Below are 22212 nucleotides of genomic sequence, written 5' to 3' on the forward strand. Positions count from 1 at the left end.
CGGGAGCGATGGCCATCGAGGCGGTTCAGCGTTACGAAATTTATGGACATTCAGCAGGGGAGGCCTTTGCCCAGTAAGCTACACGCCATGTGGGGCCTCCTTCCGCACACACACACACACACACACACACACACACTGTAAATCCAAAGGCAATACTTTTAGTACCTTTTTTGGCGATGCAATTGAGTATCGCCAATAAACGGCCTTACGGAAAAGTACACTGTGGGAAAAAATCACAGTAAATCCTGTAGTGATTAGTACAGCTGTCACTGTAATTCAGAGTACAGGATTTACTGTACTTTTTTACAGGATCTACTGTAGTTTGCACGGAATTTACTGTACCACAGGAGTGGAGTACGGAATATCCTGCACCAGGTACAGTCAGTACTGTAGCCAGGCACAGTAAATCATGTGTTCTGAGCTACAGTAAATCCTGGCAAAAAAATTAACGGGATTCACTGTGGTTTTTTCGCCCAGTGTATTGCCTTCAAAACGGCGATACACAAAAGTATCGCCAAAATTTGACGATACTTGGGAGTATTGCCACGATTTGGCAATAAACGTCGAACAAATCAAGGGGACAAGACCATGGTTTAATGCCGTGGTTTTGGCATTATCCAAAAGTATTGCCAAATTTTGGCGATACTTTCTTGTATCGCCGTTCTGAAGGCATTACTTTTCCGTACGGCCGTTTATTGGCGATACTCATTTGTATCGCCAAAAAATGTACTTTAGTATCGCCGTTGCGTTTGCAGTGAGCAGATACGACCCTTGCCAACTCCCCTTGAAAGCCCTCGGACGCCCCACGCACTACTAACTGGCCCTGTAAGTAGTCCACCCACCCCACCCTCGCTAAGTATATACGACACATCCGCTGGATAATGGGACGAAATTGGGCAAAGTGTGTCAAGGAAGATAAATGGTCAGTGCATATATACATCCTGCAACATGAGGTTTCGGGACGAAGGTGCGGGATTTTGACTGTCCCGCATTTGGCCCAGAAATAATTTGAAAGAAGCGCTTTGACGAGAAGGATTGAATCTCCAAGTCAGTCACTGACTCCACAGGAGTGGGTAGTTTCTACGAATAATTATGGCATCATACTTATGAACATAAGACGGTGATCCTTCTCGGTGCACTTTCAACTTTACATCTGTCAGGAGCCACACTGTCTCATTGGTTCAGACGTGACAAATGTGATGCTTAGACGACTTGCGTATTTAAGAAATCGCCCAGCTTTGTAAGAGGGGCGAGTACAGGCGGGTACACGACTACAAAAAAAAGATAACCGGGAAAATTCAATAAGATATTTAAAGCTAAAATTTTGAAAATTTCCCCTTTTTACTTAAAATATAAAATATTACAGCAGTTCAAATACTTGTACTGAAAGATATTGAAAAAAATATAAGCGCCTTTTTTATTTCCGAACGAGAGAAAGTCTAATAACCTAGTCTTGCAATAACAGGAAAAAACAATGACACGGAAACCATCTTAGGAAAAGACAAAAGAGTCCAACAAAATTATGAAATGGCTCGTATCACAATGAAAGAGTTCACACACACACACACACACACGTGAGACCATTACAAGAACCACCTTACCAAGGTCAACAATTAAAAAAATACGCGGTTCCAGTCAAACAGTGTCTAAAGCACGCACCTGATAATAGATTCTTTTAAGAAGCATCACTACAATCTTGCTCTCTTAAGAGAGCAGCATATTCAATTTCAAGACACCACCAGGTAACCACTAAGTGTTACATGAAACCGACGTCACATTAAAAGCGTGAGCCGCGTCACTTATGACGCTGCAGCTCCTTTCATATCTAATTGACTGTCGTGCATTGATCAAGACATCAAGAATTAGCACTAGATTGAATGTTAAATGATTCGTATTGTACCAAATATGATGTCTCACTCCAGCAATACTAAAAATACGCAACAATTGTGACCGTATGTCCCCATATGCTGTGAAATGAGTTGATCAGAGAGACTGGAGTGGATTCATCCCTGCATGGCCTAGTAAATGGCTTCTGAGATGCGATACTTCATTAAACTTCTTCAAACAGACTGTGCACTCGAATAGCTACTTTCCTGTATGGGTTCCAAGATGTATTTTGAGAAAATGTCGTCGACTGCATTTCTTCTGACAAACTGTGCACTCGAATCGCTTCTCCCCTGTATGGGTTCGTAAATGGCTTCTGAGAGTCGATGCTTCACTAAACTTTTTCTGGCAGACTGTGCACTCGAAGGGCTTCTCGCCTGTATGGGCTCGTAAATGGCTTCTTAGATTCGATGCTCCTCTAAACTTCTTCAGACAGACTGTGCACTCGAATGGCTTCTCGCCTGTATGGGTTTGTAAATGCCTTCTGAGATGTGATGCGTTATTAAACTTCATCAGACAGACTGTGCACTCGTATGGCTTCTCGCCTGTATGGGTTTGTAAATGCTGTCTGAGATTCGACGCTTGATTAAACTTTTTCTGACAGAATGCACTCGAATGGCTTCTCTCCTGTGTGGATCCGTACATGGTTTCTGAGATGCGATGCATTATAGAACTTCTTCAAACAGACTGTGCACTCGAATGGCTTCTCGCCTGTATGGGTTCGTAAATGAATTTCGAGATGACTTGGGTACCCAAATTTCTTCTGGCAGACTGCGCACTCTAACTGCTTCTCCCCGGTACGAGTGCCGACGTGCGCGGTCCGACGAAACGAAGTGGGTTGCTGAGCGGCGTCGCCTCGCAATTTGGAAGCCATGCTCCAACAAAACCTGCAACAGGGTTCAGTCAGCGACTACTTCGCTTCCAGTCGCTTTGCACTGCAAAGCCGGTGGTAAGTTTGCTTGCCACAATCTAGCAAGCCGTTTTGAATGCCCAAAAATTGGCAAGCGTGTGAAGATTGCCGACCAAAGTTTGCCAAATTTTGGCATTCAAAACGGCTTGCCAAATTTGTGGGAAGCAAACTGACCATCGGCTTTGCAGTGAGGAGAGCGAGCGCGACGGCACTGCAAACCCAGTGGCAGAAATTCAAGATTGGTTGTTGCCACAAAATTGGCAAGCAGTTTTTAATGCTAACAATAGGCAAGCTCTGATCCGAAATCCTCAAAAGCTGAAAAATATATTTCGTCGACCTGGGCGGTCAAATTTGCCCCCCAAATTTCCCACGGAAGTTTACTTCACACACAATAGATCTTGTGGTGCAGCCTTCTACTAAACCAGCCAAAGCTCAGAAAATCATAATGAAATTGAAAAAAACCCGCGTGGAAGGATCTGTAGTGAAACTACAGTTTAAACTACAGTGCCAAAACTGCAGTTGCTGACTGCAGTTTTTTGTAAGAACAAACTTCAGAACTTGTACAGTTGTACAGTTGTACAGTTTGCTCCTGGAACTGAAGGTTGCTGTGCTTTAAAACTTCACTCTATCTGAACTGTTATTTGTTAACTAGGTATTGAGTACGGTCTGTACTTTAAAGGGAAGTTATTAATTCTTTAATTCTGTAGTCTACTACTGAAGATCTGCCTACACTTGTATCTTCAGCACAATCCACAAAGCAAATGTAGTTTCTGGTCACATTTTTATACACAATGACAAGCAGGTTGAATGTTTACTACAATTTGCAGTAATTTTGCATTTCAGGCATGGTTTAAAGATAAGTCAAGCACTGCAATTTGATATGAAGACACAGAAACAATTATAAAATGTAACTAAAATATAGAATATTAGGATGGGAATAGATATATTTTTTAGAAATTTTAGTAATTTCTTTTAAAAAATTTCAAGCTATAAAGGTTGGTTTTAGTCTCTATAATGTATGAGCCTAGGAAGTTATAAGTGCGCAGACCAACAGTTTACGTTGAAATACTGGACATTGGAGACTTTTAGAAGGCACGACTAAACTAAAATTTTAAAAAAAGCAAATACAAAAACACATGACTGAATGTAACCAAATCTTTAAAACACCATCTGGTAATCTGTTTGATTATTTTATAACGTTCCATATTGGTCAGGTATTATGTGACAAGGAATCGTGGAAATCAACAAACCACAATGTGTCACTAGTTTGACAAAGATGACAAACAAGTTCTAGTTAAGAAGCATCAAACTCATTATAACCAGGTGTTTGAATGTTAAACGCAACAAAAATTAGGAAGCGTCTTGATCCAGAACGTCTCAGAAGTTAAAAAGGTAACGACTCCTGTCGTTGAAAAATAAGACTGAAAAGGCACTCTAAATTAAATCACTTCATGGTCTCTTTGTTTCAGAGGCAAACTTAATACAAATTACTTCTTGGATTTGCAAAATTTACTTATAGTACAGAGCAGTTTACAGTAAAACTGTATTTTTCTTGCAGTTGCACTCTAGTTCCTGGGGATAGCAGGCCTTTCCATGTGGTCGAGTGGCCAAGCCCTGTCCCACATGGAAGCTCAGTGGAGCAGTGGTCAAGGCCTCTGCTTCGCAACTGAAGTGTCCGAGGTTCAACTCCCGGCAACATTCACCCAAGAAACACAATCAACACAACTTCAGTTACCCATGGGGTGGGAGGGAGGAAGAGTTTCCTCAAAACAGGGCTCGAAAATTACTATTTTTGAATTTTGACCGCAAAATTCAAACTGCAGTCTCTTTTCTTTTTTAAACCAAGTCTACCTGTGTAAATAAACTACAGTAAAACTGTACTTTGAACTATATAGTCAAGTGGGACAAACTGGGGTCAAAAACTATAGTTGTCCGAAATAACTGGTAGTTTTTATACAGTTTAACTATAGTTTTCTATACTTTATCTCTACTTTGACTACATTTTTATGCACTCAATTAACAGTTTAATTGTATTTAAAGTACAGAAATCTCTCTTTTAAATCTAAATAGACAATTACAAAAAAAAAATATTTTTCCAGTGTAGCCTAAACTACAGATCCTTCCACGCGGGAAATAATTAGTGAAGTGAACATAATGTGACTATCTAAAGCCACTTCGAGCATGAACTTTAAATTTATATCCCTTGCCCACCACTCTAACTATATAAATAAAGGTACCTACAGTATATATAAATATTTTTAGATCGATTAGACAGCGTATTTTATCATGCTCCGAATGCGACCCCTACATAGCCGCCTGAAAGGTAGGCAAAAAGCACCGATTTGCCCCTGTAAGTAGGCAAAAAGTGCTAATTTTCCCCCCCTCCCCTTTGGGCCGACTCTGGATCCGCCAAGTCTGAGGTTTCGCTGGTCCGTGGGCACTCCTCCCTATTCTGCTCCTACCAAAGCCAGCCGGAAGTGGAGACTTGTTGGGCAATAAGCAACTGCACTGCTAAGCACTGCTACGCCAACACTTGCACCTTGCATTGGCGTTCACGGAAAGCAAGTCTTCGGCGGTTGAATTTTCGTCTACGTCCATAAATCGACTTTGTTACGCCAAGATGTTGGTAAGCCGAGATTTTGCTACTCCAAGATGTTGTCAGGCTCCACGTACCTTGTGACGGTACCGCCGAAACAACTAATTCGGATACTTTGGGGACATTAACGATTGCTGCTACCGGAAACAGCATTGAGCTTCCACATCATCACCCATACTGTTAACCGAAGGAACCGCGAATGCCCTTGTGATGAGTCCCACTATTGTGCTAACTACCTGCGTTCAAACCTTGAGGTTGGATCTACAAGTGGAGGGTCCTGTCCACAAGAAAACCGTGAGGTGCACTGGGTCGCACGATGCGCTGCACGAAGTCCAACTCTCAAGTCGTCCTCGGAATACAGTACTTCGGTGAAGAGACGCACAGAGGAGCTCAGTAAGCGTGGGAAGTTCAGTAGTGAGTACACGCTAGGGTTTTCAGTGAGGGTCATCGGTTTTCCAACACCGAAGTAAATTTTAAAATTTTTAAACCTTTGCGATTCTTGTTTTAACGTTTACTGCCGGTGACCCCCATGAAAAAAATCGGATTTTTTATGGCTTAAGAAGCACAAGCGAGCTCAAGAGCAATAATAAGCGCCTCTAAACGCCGGTCTTGGAAATTAAAACCACTGTGAGAAAAAACGGATCATGTCGGATCATGTCTGGCCAATAATTTACCTGGAACGTCCGTACTTGCCAACTACGGCACGTTCCGTACTTATTTTCCGTACCTATTTTCATGGGTTTAAATGGAGCAAGTACGGAACGTTCCGTACTTTTCTCCGTACTATATCTTTCTGTGCCATTTCCGTACAACAGTACAGAAGTTTTTACAGTGACCACGCGTTTTCTCGGAACTTGAAAATTGCTTTTTTTTTTGTCTGAAAATGCATAATTGCACATCTTGCGGCTAAAATCGGCACGAAGGGCTGACTTATTCACCGCCTCGCTGTGCAACTCGCAAGGCGGGCCGCGTCGGAGTGACGCGCTCAAAACATCGATTCCGTTTTGACGGTGACGGATGGGGCGGCATTAGTTTTCCGCTTTGCTTTTCGCGTCGTTGCCGCAGCCTGCTGGCAAGCCGCCGCACCTCTCCCGACGCGAGCCGGCAGCGCGGTAGCGCCCTCGGTTCGGCTTTATCTTGTCACGGCCCACCGTTTATTATCGACACGAGGATGCTCACTTTCTTCGCCGAGGGGGTGAATGACTGCCTCGTCGTCAAGCGGCGGCGTGGAGGTGCACTGTGAAAAACCACAACGAAAGTACACGAATTCCCGGCAAATTTTTTTAACAGAAATTTGTCGTACTTTCGAAGTACAACAATTGTTGTTCTAAGTACAATGGAGCCGGCATGACGAGTGCTGTGCGGCGGTCCAGGCCTCGTTGGTTTGTTTGTACGATTCTCGTTGTACTTTCTACAATTCCTGTTGTACTTTTAGTGTACAGTTATTGGTATACTAGTCACACTTTTCCTTGCAGTGTGTGGCACAGGCTTCACTCAGGATGCCTAGAAATGCCCTGAAATTTGACCTACGCTACAGTGAATTCGGCACAAGCATAATACGAAGTAATATTCCTCCGTAGTACGAGTCTTTTCGCTATTTTTATTTTACGATACGAAGAAAAACCTTCGTAACGCGAAGATAACAGGAAAAGTAGCGATATACATCGGCAACTTTGGCCCGTCCCGTACATTAACAAATGTGTGAATTTCGCCTTTGTTTAACCCTGACGTGTTTGAACCTGTGTCTGGGGTTAAAATAGATGTTATTTTCGTCATCAGCGCCCTCAAAAACATAAGAAACAATGCAAAAACTCGAATGAAAGGAAAGTTTAAAATATACCCCACTGGGATTTGAACCCGGGTCCAAACTCCTCCGATTCGCTTGAAACTGACACCGTTAGTTTTGTCTCGTCGCCCTGATTTCAAAAATACCCCTACATGCCCTGCTAGCTGTATCCGTTGCCGAGATCCTCCTCGACCCCATGTAGACCATGGTGCACCTGCAGCAGCGCCCCCGGGGCTCGGATCGGATTTGCTGTCACCGGGCGGTTCTTAGGGTCACCCAAGGAGGCTGCATCCCCAATTTGGTCAAGATCGGACCACGGGAAGTCCTCGGACGAACGAACGGACGCACAGCAGGGATCATACTATATGCCCGTCCCTCCGTCATTTCTTTTACAAAAAATAAACGGGACGGGCCAAAAAACCACCTTCGTATTATGCTTGTGCCATTTTCTTCGTATCGTGGGAAATTTGTTCGTCGGAAATTTAGAGCGAAAACTTTTAATAGATTCTTTCGATAAACCTGCAAAACCGCCGAAAATAAAATTGCATCGGAAGACGGGTCGCATAGCTGAGCCTACCCCAGTTCCCCGTTTAGTGTACAATATTTCTTTGTCCTGTTGCACAACAGCTCTTGCCAAGGTCACCCTCAACTTTGGGTGTGCGTGCATTTATAACAACGTTACGAACGTACGCATTTTAGTAGTTTTACGTTCACTGTTAATGCAAGTGTGGAACAAGACCACAAGCTTGAACCCTGGTGCACGCCTCGAGTCCACACTTGGGTTAGCAATGAACAAATTGGTGCTAAAAAGTTCTTAAGGGGGCTCATACATGTTAAACACACTTTGTAAAAAAAATTTTTTTGATGTAGATGGATTAAGATTTTACAATTTCTGTGTTAAAACCCTTTTAGATAATTGAGTAAGCTTCATTTTGGCTTAAAGGAAAGTGACTTTGGACATTTTTTGGAGATTTAGTCGAAACGTTTAAAATTTTGGTTCTCGTAAGATTTTGTTCGCATACTTGCTCAGATCTGTGGGGAAAAAATCAGGGAGACTCATCCCTAGTAGTGTCATAGAATTGACTACAATGGGCTTTATATCTGCAATAGTTTTCAAGAAAAAAAATAAAAACAATTTTTTGTTAAAAATTTGTTCAAAAACTTGTTAAAAAATTGTTTTTATTTTTTTTCTTGAAAACTATTGTAGATATAAAGCCCATTGTAGTCAATTCTATGACACTACTAGGGATGAGTCTCCCTGATTTTTTCCCCACAGATCTGAGCAAGTATGCGAACAAAATCTTACGAGAACCAAAATTTTAAACGTTTCGACTAAATCTCCAAAAAATGTCCAAAGTCACTTTCCTTTAAGCCAAAATGAAGCTTACTCAATTATCTAAAAGGGTTTTAACACAGAAATTGTAAAATCTTGATCCGTCTACATCAAAAGAAAATTTTTACAAAGTGCTTTTAACATGTATGAGCCCCTTAAGTATGAGGCCAAGTACCTTTGTTGTGTCAACAATGGGAAGACCACAGTGGACGAGTTCGACGCTGACTACATCGCGACGGAGTTGGGTACACTTCGATACGCTCTGCCTCAGTTTGCCTATTGATGGAAGGGTTCTGATTCGCTGCGGCCGGTGCGACCTGACCTTCGACTTTAGTGTTCTGAGTACTGGTGTGTAACTTCACTGGTACAACTAAAGCGTAGCATTACCCTCTGTTTTCAAGCGTAATCAGGTTACGCTTGAAATCAAGCGTAACAGGCTCATCCAACAAGTTTTCCCCTATCCAAATGCATAGGGGATTTTCCAGAGTATGCTTCATTTCAAACGTAACGTCTTCAAGCGTAACTTTATGCTTGACTCAAGCATAGAGTTACGCTTTCGTTTTACCAGTGTTGTGGCGACATTTCATCCCAACTAAATGTTCAGGAAGGTTAATACTGATTACATCGTCAAGGAATAAAGGACTTAAAAGCACAAGATGTTTCAAACAGCTTTTTGTATTGATTCGAAATAACAGATCATATAAAACAGAAATATTGTGTTAGTCTGTCTTTCTAACACTAAAACCAACAGAGATATCATCAAACAAGAAAGTGATACTATTGAATACCGGCCCTACAGGGGGCCATGTACACAAAATCAAGTACTGTAACTTGTTCGACACAATAAAGTAGACTTCACCATACACAGAGTGGTTCGACTAAGAATATTATTCAAGGCAAGAAGAACACACAGCGGAAAACAAAATGTGTCTTGGTGGCACGAATTCATCACAAAGGTACATAGCAAATACGTACTCTACATTTAGGTAGGTTCATGTGCCGATCATGTCCGAAAACTTCATTCACGACACTACAATGAGGCAGAAATTGGTCAGTATAATCAGATAGCTTTCAATTTACCTACATCGCGTAGCTTACTCTTGGTCGGGAAACACACGAACCCTTCGCTGGACAAGATTTCTACCCAATACAGATCGAAAAAATAAAAATTATCTTCATCATTAGATGTGCAACAATCAAGTTCTCAAATTTCGTCAACACTTAAAAATCGGACATAAATGAAAATGTTCCTCAGAGAAGTTTCCAATCAGCACGAACAATAAATCAAGTCACTAAGGAGTATCATTATCAGACGAGAGTCCGCACGTGCATTTGATAGGAGATCCATTGGAGTCGTAGGACCCATCCTGGGCGGCACATGTGCAAACCTTGTAACCACCCGACTCGTCCGAAAAGGAGCTGTGAGGTGGGGAGAAGCTGGTATGATCGATCAGTTTGAAACTCCCGTTCCGATGCCTAAAGTCGGATTCCACCGAGTACACTTCTTCCTTCCACGCCTCCAATTCCTCGTCCACTTCAAGCGCGTGTGTGTCCAACTCGAGGAGCTTCAAATTCGGCACCAGCTCCGGCGTGATTGTGCGAAGTGCCTTCGGGTACATGTAAGTCCCCTGAATCAGGCGGAGTTCCTCAAGGAGTGGGAGCGCCTTCAGGGTGGCTGTCATCTCAGGGAATTCCTGGAACACCTTCAGCGAGAGGCTCTTCAACTTCTTCAAACCTCGGACGGCGCGGAAGATGGGGAGGACTGTCTCTTTGCCTAACTGAAAATATTCGATGGAAAGGCTCTCTAATCGGTCCACGGTGGAAGGCAACTTCAAGAACTCGGCGGCAGCCTGAATCTCCTCGACTGCTTCACTTTTGGGGTAGTCCATTCTGTTGATGCGGTGCACCGCGAGTTTCCTGAGCTTGACGCAGCCCCGCAGTAGGGCCAGCTCCTTGTAGCAGGGCGTGTACACCTCCTCCAGCTCGCTGCACTGAGCCAGCGCGGCGAAGACATCCCCCCGCTCCTGCTCAGCAAAGGCCCAGGGAAGAACGAACTTGCGCAGGCTGGCCGCACTGCCCAGGACCCGGAGCAGAGGCACCAGCACGTTCTTCTTGTGTTTGTCGCTCCCGAAAGAAGATACGTAGTAGCCTGAGACCAAGGGGAAAAATGGTAACTCCAGCCAAATATGAACACCGAAATTCATCCAACAGTAAAGTTCACTGAAATTCATTATAATTCATCGAAATTTCGACTGAAATACATCGAAATTCGACTTAAATTCATCGAAATACGACTGAAATTCATCGGAATTTCGGCTGAAATTCACAAGATTCGTACACCAAAATACACAGTGATTTCCCCTTACCTGAGACTGACAGACTGCGCACGTGGCGTAACTTCTCCGCCTGAAACGGGAAGCCCACGTCCCGCAGGAAGGAATCCGAAATCAGGCTCAGCACCGCGATGTTCGAGTCCTGGACGATGCCCCAGAAGCGCCGGATGTTGTCGTCCGTCGCGAAGCCGCTGTTGAGGTACAGCTCCTCCAGGTGGTCCTTGGAGCGCTGCAGCAGCGCCAGCACGGCCTCCTCGCTGTGCCGGCCGAAGGTCAACAAGAGCTGCTTGATCCTGGCGGGCGCCCTGGGCAGCGTCTGCAGCACCGACTTGGGCAGCGGCTTGTTGCCCTTCGCAACCAGGTCCAGCGAGAGAGACTTGATGGAGGGCGCCGTGGTGAGGGCGGACAGGAACGCCTTCCGCTTGGCCTTGTCGAGGAGCGTCTTGGAGGTGCAGCGCAGCATCTTCACCTCCTTCACCTCGCCGCCCGCAGCCACCTGCAACACGCAACCGTCAGATTCAGATTGATTCTGGCTGACCGTGCTTTGTCATTAGTCACACTTTAAAGTTGAGGACTATCTTTAATGCATGATTAAGGGGGGACATCACTCCAAAATGATAAAAAATTACAACTTTTTTTTATTAGTTTATATTATAGACCATTCCTTTCTGCGTCGAATGGTGAAAACCGCATTCCAGAATTCAAAAAATTGCAGTTCTAGGAGGTTGTGGGCCGCAAACATGCACAGGGGAAAAGACCAGTTTCCCCAACTTTGATCGCGTTTTTCTCGGAACATGAAATTGCAAACGGTTGCAGGCCTCTAGGGCGCAGTTTTTGAGCTACAGCGGGGAGATTTAGCATGGAAGCTCCTACGACATGCCGCTATAGTGGGTAGCAAAATAATTTGCATTGGTCAATTTTTATTATTTTGTTAACGTTTAAAATTGGACAATTTTGGCCAAAAAAATTGAACAATTTTTTTTGGTATGCTACAAATACAACTTAAAATGATTTTTGAAATGTGATTGAGGTACCCACCACAGCCAGACATCTCAGGAAGGCTGTCACCAAATTTCAATGTTCTAGGTCAAACCGTTTGGCGTCCAGCGCTGCAACCGTGCGAAATGGTCTAACCTAACACTCAAAAATGCATTTTCAACGAAAGCGCTGTACTGCCCTGGCGGATTGACTTTGTGTTGTTTTATACTTTATCAGTTAAAATATGAACAATTTTTCTCTTTCCGTTTCGTTTTTACAAAAGCACTGTTTTTGGAGTGATGTCCCCCCTTAAGCACGCACAGATACGTGTGTAAGGTGTAATATTTTGCATCATGTGCACTGTGTACATTTTAGGCATCTTCCTGCATACTCACTTAATTGCTACGTGGTTTTGAGTGCATAAGCTGTGCACGAAACTGTGCATGCGTTTCAAAATGTACGACTTTGTGCACAACTACGCCCTAAAGTGTGCGTTGTTGCGCATGAAATTTGTTCATTTTAAAGCGCATGCAGTTTCGTGCATGGCTATGCACAGAACCCTACACAGAAATTTAGTGTGTTAAATGTACAGTGAACCGTATCTGTGCATGCATAAAAAGTGCATAAACATGCATTTAAAACGGTCCTCAAAAACTTAGTGCGAAAAAGAACCGGTGGTTTCGCCGTCTGCGAAGGAATCGTTTGAGACACGAACGGTTTTGATTTTAATGCACTGATAGTACTAAGGCGTAGCATTCCAGCCCTAAGTGAAGCGTGCAAGAGCTCAGGAGCTCCATACCTCCTGAACAAATACAGTTGCTTTGAGTGAGCTACGCTAGTTTCATCAGCATTCAAGAGAAAATCCTTCGCAGTCTACAAAATACTTCTTTTACAACAACAAAACACTCACTTCTGTGAGGAACGCGAGTCCCTTACAGGCTGCGATGTCACCGATATATTTATACTACAAAGAACGTTTATTCACTGAGAATCCAAACGTTATGAGTATAGCGCCAATTGGTGCAATGCATTTGAAGACGTTTTCATAGTGTGAAGTGCAATGCCTTCGCATGCATTATCATAGGGCATTATCGGGACGCATTGCACGTAAGGTGCAATATCTCAATGCATTGCACCATACGTGCTTTACTCATGGCGTTTGAAATCTCAGTGTTTGAGGAGTTAAGACTGCGCGCTCACGGCCACGCCCACAACTCACCTTGCAGTCGCGGTGAGCACTCCTCAGGTCGCCCAGCTGGCGCGCCGTCTCCTGCTGCCGCTTCCGCTGCTCCGCGACCTTCTCCGACAACTGCTGCAGTCGGCTCCGCGCGGCCTCTAGGTCTTGCTGGGCCTGCTCCACCTCGCCGAGGCCCTGCTGCTGCGGAGGTTGTGTTGTTGCTGCTGCTGCTGGTGGTGCTTCCGGTGAAGACGTGCGCGGTTTTTTGGTGGACGGACCGGCTTCGGTCGAGGCAGCACCCTGAGAAACAACACATGAAGCGCGAAATGAGACGCAGGTTTCGAAAGGTGCACTGTTATTCGACGAGTGTGACGTCATAAAGGGTTGAGTGAGAGTTATGAAACGTTCGTTACGATACAGTATCACATTCGTTTAAGCGTGACGCGGCGGTTTGAACGAGGATCGACACTCAAACTCCATGAGACCTAACCCACATTGCAACTAGTATGACGCCACATTCGTTGACAAACGTTAAGCGCGCTGATCGATTTGTCAAACAACAACAAAGGCAACAAAAACAACAGAAAAAACAACAAATCTCTCTGCATAGAAAATCGAGGAAGGTGACTTCACAATCCAATCAATAACAAAACGTCAAGTTCGTTGTTCAAGCAAGAATACGGCTTCCTTCTTACTGTAAAGTCCACATTAAAACGACAAAGACAGCACACGAAAAGGAAACGCGACGTTTGAAAATCAAATTGGCCATAATTTTCGTTGTCGGCACCCCAGGTAGCAAATAGAACGATAGGAAACTTGCCACACAAAATATGTTAACGCAAGGATCTGCCGTAACATACTTCGCAATGCTGCGTCCGTTCTGACAATTTTTAACTTTTCAACCCAACTCGAAGAGCTGGGCCATTGCTTAGCCAGAAAAAAAGCTACGTAACCCAGTTGTTTTCAAACTGCCGATAAAAGTTGCACCGATAGATGCAAGAAGTTGAATTTTGACGTGTGTGACCCATCAAAGGCTGACTATAGCGTTGCAAACATGGTGCGATTTCTCACAATACACCACCGTACATACCACGTACACAGAAAAAAAGTCAACGGAGCATCACTTCGTCATACGAAATCACTTTCTTCGTATTTACAAAGCTGATGCTTGGCAGACGTTTTTCAGAGCATGTACATGGCGATGGACCATTCTAGTCGTGGCCGAGTGAAGATCAAGAAGAATCACAAAAGGGTACTTTTTTGCACTTTAACTTCAAATATTCAACACTGGGAGAAATAATGAAGATTGTGGCTGTTAAACCTAATGCCACTCTCCACTGTTTACCGAAAGAAGGTGTTTACCGTACCCTGGGATACAGTAGACACCGTACCTGAAAGAACGGCGTTCACTGTATCCAGGGAACCTGCATCCACTGTACTTGGAAACTTTTCAGACACGGCATTCAGTATAACTGTAAGATAAAGGCGAAATTCCAAAATCGCGATAGGAACGTTTCGATGACGGAAATGAATTCATCTCAACAAGACGAACAAAAAATGATAAGCATGCTATGGGCTCAGATTCGAAATTCAACAGATATCGGCATCAAAAGTCTAAAAAAGTAGAATTTTGGAACGTAATTTGATGAGTCCTATGTTAGGGGTCCAAAAATCCTACTTTTTTAGACTTCTGATCACGATTTCCACTGAATTACGAGTCTGAGACCATAATATGCTTATCATTTTTTGTTCGTCTTGTTGAGATGAATTCATTTCCGTCATCGAAACGTTCCTATCGCGATTTTGGAATTTCGCCTTTATCTTACAGTTATACTGAATGCCGTGTCTGAAAAGTTTCCAAGGTACAGTGGATGCAGGTTCCCTGGATACAGTGAACGCCGTTCTTTCAGGTACGGTGTCTACTGTATCCCAGGGTACGGTAAACACCTTCTTTCGGTAAACAGTGGAGAGTGGCATTAGGTTTAACAGCCACAATCTTCATTATTTCTCCCAGTGTAAGTCCCTTTGTGGCAGAAGTTAATGAAAATATCTTCTGGTAAATGTAACATATTTTGAGCGAATATATGCACTTCAAATGCCCTAAATGGAGTCTTTTGAGATTCTCCTTGTTCTTCACTCGGCCACGACTAGAATGGTCTATTGAGATCACAGTGATGATTACATCACTCTGACACTGGTGCATCTGAAAACTCGCACTCACACTGAAAACTCACCTCGCAGGAAGCGTGGGCCTGTTGAAGCTTTACCAGCTCCAGGTTCATCTTGGCGTGCTCTGCGTTGATCTCGGCGAGCTTGACGTCCTTCTTGGCCGCCTCCAGGGCCACCTCGACTCCCTCCTGCCTGACGCGCGCTGCTTCCAGTGTCGTCTCCGTCGATTCGACGCGTCTCTCCGCAAGCTGCAGCTCCGACGCCATGACGGTGGCCTGGACGCTGAAGCACCACACACATAAATAAATTTTTAGCAACCGCATTCTGAACATTTTAGCACTCCACGAACAGAAGTGTGCATTCAGCATGCACACACTAAACTTCTTACGGATACATCCTATCTGTATTACGGACATTTTTGTGCAATTGCAATAACGGATAGATTTTGCTTGTAATACGGATGAAATCATCCGTATTACAAAGAGTTTTACGTCCGTACCATACGGATATTTTCGTCTGTATGTAACGGACACGAAAACCTTTGTATTACGGATAAAATCATCCGTATTACAAGCAAAATCTATCCGTAATTGCAATTGCACAAAAATGTCCGTAATACAGATAGGATGTATCCGTAAGAAGTTTAGTGTGCATACCTGTCAAATATACATACGTAGGTGTCGACTTTACTACACATATGCACCTCGAGATGCACCTTAAGTGCACACTTTCTGCTTATAGGGTCTCCCTCCACCTCACAAGATTTGGCAGAATTACGTGCTGGTGAGTTGTTGGAGTTATTTAAAACAAATGTGCCCATGAAACAAAAAGTCATCGATCGATATGACATGACGTTACGCCACCTTCGGAAATAAGTGGCTCCCGCTGCTTCACATTTATTGTGCAGTTTTCCGAAGAAAAAAAGTACAAAAAATTCATCGGCACAAAAAAACTTTGGCACCTTCAACAAAATTGTGCATTCCATTTGATGAGTAACTTACTGAAGTCGGGACTCAGGTTACTTGCGAACACTATGGTCAGGATACGAAGGATTTCAACAGAAACTCTTGTCCGTACTACGAAGGGACTGCAATAACTAAAGCGTAGTTCTGCGCTACGTTCAAGCGTAGAACTAAGTTTGCTCCGGTACGCCGGTAGAGTGAGGGCTTCACGTCAGGCGTTATGTTACGCCGTACACGGGAAATAAACTAAAGCGTAGTATTACCCTATCACACGTTGGCCGGGGGTTGCGGAGGTGAAGTGGGGTCTGCTGTGTGAGGCTGCCTAATCCAGCTCGCCGCTGGGTCAAACCGGGTCGACGAATCCTATGCACTTGGTCCTCAGTCACTAGGTTTCACTGAACTGATCACTCGCGTAACCGTCTGGCCGCAGCGTGTTCTACGGGTTCGTGAAGGGGTGAAGTAACGACACACGGGTTGGTTGAGTACTCGGGCACACGCGGACACTTTCGCGGACGGGGTATTCGGCGGACAGGGCTCAGGTGTTTCCGCTACGGTGGTTGGTAGAATACTGACTGGAGCTTCTCCCGAGTCGGGGCTGCACGTGCTGAATCCCTAACATCTAAGGTGAACGCATCAGCCACAGGCCGGTGACAATCAGATTACTCCAGCACTGCTGGCTAACGCCTGATTACTAGGCAACCTATCTGCCAGTCGTGTTAGTTAGCTGGCATTTAACACGGCGCGACGCGGCCTATGTTTTCTGCATAGGCACGCGCGTCAGATAGCACGGCAGCCAGCGCGCTGAGCGCTGCAGAGGTGCGTGCGCATCGCAGAGGCATTGACCAGTGTGACCTGGGCAGTGCGTCTGTGATAACCCACTACGCTTGAAATCAAGCGTAACGGGCTCATCCGCCAAGATTCCCCCTATCCAAATGCATGGAGGAATTCCTAGTCAATGATTGATTTCAAGCGTAACGTCTTCAAGCGGCGTAACTATGCTTGACTCAAGCATGGAGTTACGCTTTAGTTTCACCAGTGTAGTGCCAGTGAAGCGATCGCGAGTTCTTACAATGAAGGGCCGATACTTACGACGTCGACCCCTGCTGCTTGGCCTTGCTGCCGGAGGGCTGGTTTGACTTGCTGCTCGCCGCGCGCCGCCTGCCTCGTCCGGACATGGCGAAGTCCGCGTCTCGAGCCTCGGGTGATCGAACTGGAAGCAGAACAGTGCAAGGTGTGACTGGGGCCAGGGCATTTGAACGCATCCCTGGACCGGAAGTCAAAGAACAAAAGTAAGAACCGAAACCGCTTCAGCGCAGACGCTGCCTCAGAATGGAGGGGGGACGTCTGCGCAGTAGCGGTTTTGGTTCGTACTTTCGTTCTTTGACTTCCGGTCCAGGGATTCGTTATATTAACTTATCAAGTGTATTGCGTCGGAGACGGTCGAAACCCGAAGTGAGGATGTTAACGGCAGAAGCAGGGAGCATGGAGCGTTCTAGTCGCTCGGCGAGAGAACAAACCTTGTCAAAATAAAGGATACAGCATCTTTAACTGAACTTTAAGAAAACCGTCAAGATGCATGTTTTTCAAAGCGGCACTCCATTAAGATCAAAGTAACCTGTAACGAATACTTTCCAATAACGAAAAGAAACACAAAGTGACGGCGTGTCCCACTTGAACCAGGCTTGCTACCCACTCACTTTGCATCCGGCTTCCGGTTTTGATCTCCTTGGTTGTTAATCGGACGGCAACGACTACAGTTCTCACAGGACGCATTACAAATGTCGCTAGACGACCATGGCTGGCATGCACAAGTAAATGTCTTCTTGATTTCCCGATAACATCCACTACTTCCGGTCTGGATCCTTACCGACGTGACCTTAGAGACCTTGATCAATAGGGTACTTTCGTAGATCCTGAACCAGAAGCACACAGACGCAATGTTGGCGGAAGTAGATCAAAACTTGACATGGGAAAGGGACAATAGTCAAACGTATAGGCCACACTTGAACATTAACAGTCGTTTGATACTTATTTGCAGTGCATGTGTGTTACGCGAGCAATATTTGTACAGCTCGGCTCTAGTTTCAGATCCGAAGAGAGGTTAGTTTCCGGCCAATATGGCGTCTGCTTGCTTCCGGTTCAGGATCGACGAAAGTATCCTATTGGAACTACTCAAGCTAATCAGATTAGCCTGTTACGCAGGACTTTAACTGATTCAAGCAAGGAATCTCTTCAACAGAAGAATGTTGCGACGCGTCTCTTTCACTAGTTAAGAAAAGTGGGCGGGAAAGGCCACGGGCCATGAAAAGTAGTCTCTCACATTAAGATTTGACGTCCCGCTGAAAATGACTTAAGATAAGAGACGCTGAAACATGAAGTTCGTTTGATAACCACCACAGAGTACAGCCAATGTTACAACACGCTGCTGTTGAAACAAGTAATGTTTTTATCGAATTCATGGACTGGAAGTCAAGAAACAAAGTTTCAAGAAATTGCTCTCAGTGCAAATTAACGAGTACGAACCCTGTTACGCAGGACGTAGCCTGATGTGAAGCCTCCCCACAAACTGAAGTGACGCTTAACAGCTGACTCAAGCCAATGTGTAAAGTGAACTTTACCTTACAGACAACTTCTAAGCTCGCGCCGAAATACCGTTTGGGATACGACAAGATGAGGTTCAGAGTAGGTATACGGGACCTGCCTTAGATTATACGATTTGAAGACTGACGAAGTGTCTCTGCTTCGCCAAGACGTAGACTGCCTTGAACGTATGTTGAATACGTCGGTCAGATGAAATATCTCAACGGATGACGTGCGAAAGAACTTGTTCTACAGAGAACGATACCAACTACTAACCTGAGCAGTCAGGACTGAACCGATGTACCTTCTTGCTCTGATCTGACAACGTGCGCTCTAATAACTCTTCCCCTGAAGCAGCTGAGGCGGATGATGAAAGCTGAAGAACGTTCCGAATCAGTCCTTGAGCAAGTGCACTTCTAAAGGAGTATATTTGAGTACACAAAGGATACAGGGTGTGTTTGACAAGTACACTCGTTCAGAAGTGTACTTGCCTATTTCAGTTCCTCCTTCTGTACCAAGACAATGTGTGCAAGAAGAACTTACGTGAATTTATGGTGTACGCGGGAGTTATTGGATGAGAATGCGCTCAAGCTGGTATTGTTCTCCTACTGCGCGCTCACCCTTAGAAGGTCGTTGGCAGACACTCTCAGGCTGCGACAATAGAGTATTCTAGTCGTCACCGATCGAAGAACAAGAAGAAGAACAAAGCCGGAACTGGCCCCGGCAACATAACCTCCCAAACGTCTCTGAGTGGGCTAGTTTCTGAGTTTTCTGTGTCGAATCTCTTTCAAAAGCACTTTCGTTTGTTTCAAACACTTTTTGACTCAGGAAATAAAAATATTTGTCGACATTTCTCGTTGAAACCGGGCTTGATACCTACTCCGTTTCTTCCCGGCTTCCGGTTTTGTTCTTCTTTATGTTCTTCGATCGGCGACGACTAGAATGCTCTATCGTGTTCACGAATACGAAGTCAAAGGCGAGTTGGTTTAAGTGCGGCTGAACGCTGAGAAATGTTGGGGCAACACTTCATTGAATGGAAGGAGGCGAATGGTTTCACTACACGACGAGAATGAAAGAGTTCAAAATCACGACAATTAGGATAGGCTTAAATTCTTTGTTGTCTAAAATAACTTCTATGTGGCATAAGATGTAGCTGAGCTGAAACACCACTTATAACTCTAGTTTGGGTGAGGAAACCTTCCCCGGTGATTGAGTTAACCTTGCCTGTAAGAGGACTGGACTGTTTCATCTGCAGTGTAAATCAATGTTTCGGTTAAACCTGTTCGGGCTACCCAATTCTCGGAATTGTCAGAATGCTCGGAAATGTCATGCCGCTTGATACTGCGACTAAAATGCCGTGGTTGTTTTACAGCTTGCGGGCAGACCCTTGCACAGAGGACAGCCATGCTTCCCATTGGCCCCCGCACTGTTATTGTTGTTGCAGTGGGACGGCACGCATGCCGCGGCCCGCAGCGCTATCATTTCCAGTCGGTGGCTGGCAGGCTGCCCACCTCGGGTACAGGCCACCCTGCTAATTACATTATTTCGCTACACTATACGGCGATTCCAAAGGCTGTGAGAGCGCAGCATGTACGCGCCGCTGAAAAAAAAATGAAATGAAACCCTGCGAAGTATTTTGGGCATACGTAGTACAAACTAATTTAATTTGTTGTACGATGACGTACAGTAGTTCGTAAAACTATTTTCTTTGGAAGCTTACATATGCTCATTATACTTTGATAATACAATTTAATTCAAATGGTGAGACATCTCTCCAATTTTCGGCGATACAAAATGTATCACCGAACAAAGGTCGTATACGACCTTTATTCGGTGATACAATTTAGTGTCACCCTTTTTCGGGGAGACAAGTCAAGTCTCACCCCTCAGTGAGTGAGATCACTATTGATTTTCAGTTTACGAGGCTATTTTATTTCGAAAAGGCTCAAATAGTTTGAAAGGTTTTCAGAGTGGCTTGAGGAGGTCCAAGGATCTCTTGTAAACTGGTACGAAAAACGTGTATACGGAACCTCCGTGGTTGGCAAGGTATGGACGGCCCAGGTAAAAAATCGACCAGATAAGCTTCGTGTAATTTCTGTGTTTTTTCCTATCAGTATACTCCCAGCTGAGATACATGCCAGTCACGCGGCCTGGAAGTTGAAATGAGCAACCAAGGGGCGCTTGTCCGCGCACTCGCCGGAGTCAAGTTTCCTGTTTCTCGCTCGACGCGGAGGGCCAATTGTTTGCCCATAGCAGCCTGAATCCGAGGGTCGTTTTCGTCGCTCTGTCTCTCTCGCACCTATGCGGGACGCCCCATGAGAGCGAGAGAGACGGAGCGACCCCCGGTATCAGTCTGCAAAGAGCTTGCGGTGTGCGGGAGGAAGTGGGCCGCTTTACATTCACGCTCTGTTTATCCAGTGTGCCGCCAGGCAGCGTCGCACGGCGCCCCGCCGTATCGGATAACAACGCGGTGTGACGTCACCACGCCACAAGCACGGGGAGGGGGGAGGATCGTTGTTGCGTAATCCTTGAGAGGCCCTTTGACCTTTAGACGTACTGTTCTGAACGCATCTTGGAAGAAACGCAGTACACTGTCATGTGCCCAGCCGAAATGTGCGCTTTAAACCTTGCAAAATATTTCCAGCATATTAAGAGGTACAAATTACTTAGTTTTCTAAACAAAGAATCTTTCTAAGCTTATATATACTCAAAATACTCCGTTCTAACAAGCTATTTTATATTTGCTGTGCCTTGAAAGGTTTTCAGAGTGTGGCCATTTAGGATTTAAATTGGGATCCGTTAGCAATGCTGGTGAACATAGGAACAAATGAATCAGCATCAAGAGGTTACCTAGACAAATTTCATCTCTTGATTTGCTGTGAGTCAAAAAATAAATAAATATCGACAGACTTAAATTTCGGACTAACCTGAAATTTTCTCTGATTTTGATGCACTGAAAACGCAATGGTCGGACACATAGCCAAATTATGGCGTGACAGTCACGCCACTTATTGGCGTGACACAAAATTCACGCCGAAAAACGGCGTGACATGTGAGTCACGCCCTCATTTGGCGTGAATGACGACGCTTTTTATGAGAAATGTCATGCCAAAAAGCGGCATGACAAGAAATTCACGCCAAAAATTGACGTGAATTTTTGAGTCACGCCGATTTTTGGCGTGACTTTTCTGTCATGTCGTTGAATGGCGTGACACTTCATTCACGCCCCTACAGCGGCACGAAGTCACGCCGATAGATTTTCAGTGTGAGTTGCTGTCTCGAAATGTACACCAAGGACCCGGGCGTCTAAAGCACTCTCTAAAAGTCTTATGGTGAAGATTCTCCATACTATTATGGTGGTGCAGCTGACTTCGTAACTTACAGTTCAAAATTCGTTGCATCGTACAGATTATATTTTGTCAAATTTCTTTGGTATTATGGAGAAAATCTCCACCATAATATGTCGGTGCAGCCTTTCATCGTAAGACATATAGAGTGCAGATG

The 22212-nt window shown here is 44.7% G+C and overlaps 2 protein-coding genes across 19 annotated transcripts; both read right to left on the reverse strand.

Annotated features, from left to right (window-relative positions):
• Positions 1–1250: 1250 nt before the first annotated feature.
• On the reverse strand, positions 1251–5905 carry LOC117642574 (zinc finger protein 77-like). 2 transcript variants are annotated; one of them, XM_034380881.1, is made up of 2 exons: positions 5639–5905; positions 1251–2771 (listed from the first exon to the last, which is right to left on the reverse strand). In XM_034380881.1, the coding sequence occupies exons 1-2, from the start codon at positions 5836–5838 to the stop codon at positions 2471–2473; spliced, it is 501 nt and encodes a 166-aa protein (XP_034236772.1). In that variant the 5' UTR covers positions 5839–5905; the 3' UTR covers positions 1251–2470. The 2 variants fall into 2 exon arrangements, with proteins under 2 accessions (XP_034236772.1, XP_034236763.1); XM_034380872.1 differs by having other exon boundaries at positions 5627–5905.
• Positions 5906–9164: 3259 nt separating this feature from the next.
• On the reverse strand, positions 9165–20129 carry LOC117641217. Of its 17 annotated transcripts, none has more exons than XM_034378372.1 (7): positions 20001–20129; positions 18985–19084; positions 17218–17338; positions 15232–15448; positions 13040–13297; positions 10876–11338; positions 9165–10658 (listed from the first exon to the last, which is right to left on the reverse strand). In XM_034378372.1, the coding sequence occupies exons 1-7, from the start codon at positions 20121–20123 to the stop codon at positions 9802–9804; spliced, it is 2139 nt and encodes a 712-aa protein (XP_034234263.1). In that variant the 5' UTR covers positions 20124–20129; the 3' UTR covers positions 9165–9801. The 17 variants fall into 17 exon arrangements, with proteins under 17 accessions (XP_034234263.1, XP_034234271.1, XP_034234294.1 ...); XM_034378380.1 differs by having other exon boundaries at positions 19013–19084; positions 19988–20129; XM_034378410.1 differs by lacking the exon at positions 20001–20129 and adding an exon at positions 19252–19368 and having other exon boundaries at positions 9166–10658.
• Between the last annotated feature and the right edge of the window lie 2083 nt (positions 20130–22212).

This window comes from Thrips palmi, unplaced genomic scaffold, assembly GCF_012932325.1.
Source record: "Thrips palmi isolate BJ-2018 unplaced genomic scaffold, TpBJ-2018v1 HiC_scaffold_1, whole genome shotgun sequence".
NCBI classification, from domain to species: domain Eukaryota; kingdom Metazoa; phylum Arthropoda; class Insecta; order Thysanoptera; family Thripidae; genus Thrips; species Thrips palmi.

Bases quoted from the DNA above. Each gene is read 5' to 3' on its own strand.
- LOC117642574 (XM_034380872.1), bottom strand. From the start codon at position 5,838: ATGACCCTCACTGAAAACCCTAGCGTGTACTCACTACTGAACTTCCCA. The intron at 2,772-5,626 runs GTAGTTAGCACA...ACCCTGTTGCAG, and splicing joins ACCTCAAGGTTTGAACGCAG to GTTTTGTTGGAGCATGGCTT.
- LOC117641217 (XM_034378372.1), bottom strand. From the start codon at position 20,123: ATGGGAAGCATGGCTGTCCTCTGTGCAAGGGTCTGCCCGCAAGCTGTA. The intron at 13,298-15,231 runs GTGAGTTTTCAG...GTTGTTTCTCAG, and splicing joins AGGCCCACGCTTCCTGCGAG to GGTGCTGCCTCGACCGAAGC. The intron at 11,339-13,039 runs GTGAGTTGTGGG...TGCGTGTTGCAG, and splicing joins GTGCTCACCGCGACTGCAAG to GTGGCTGCGGGCGGCGAGGT.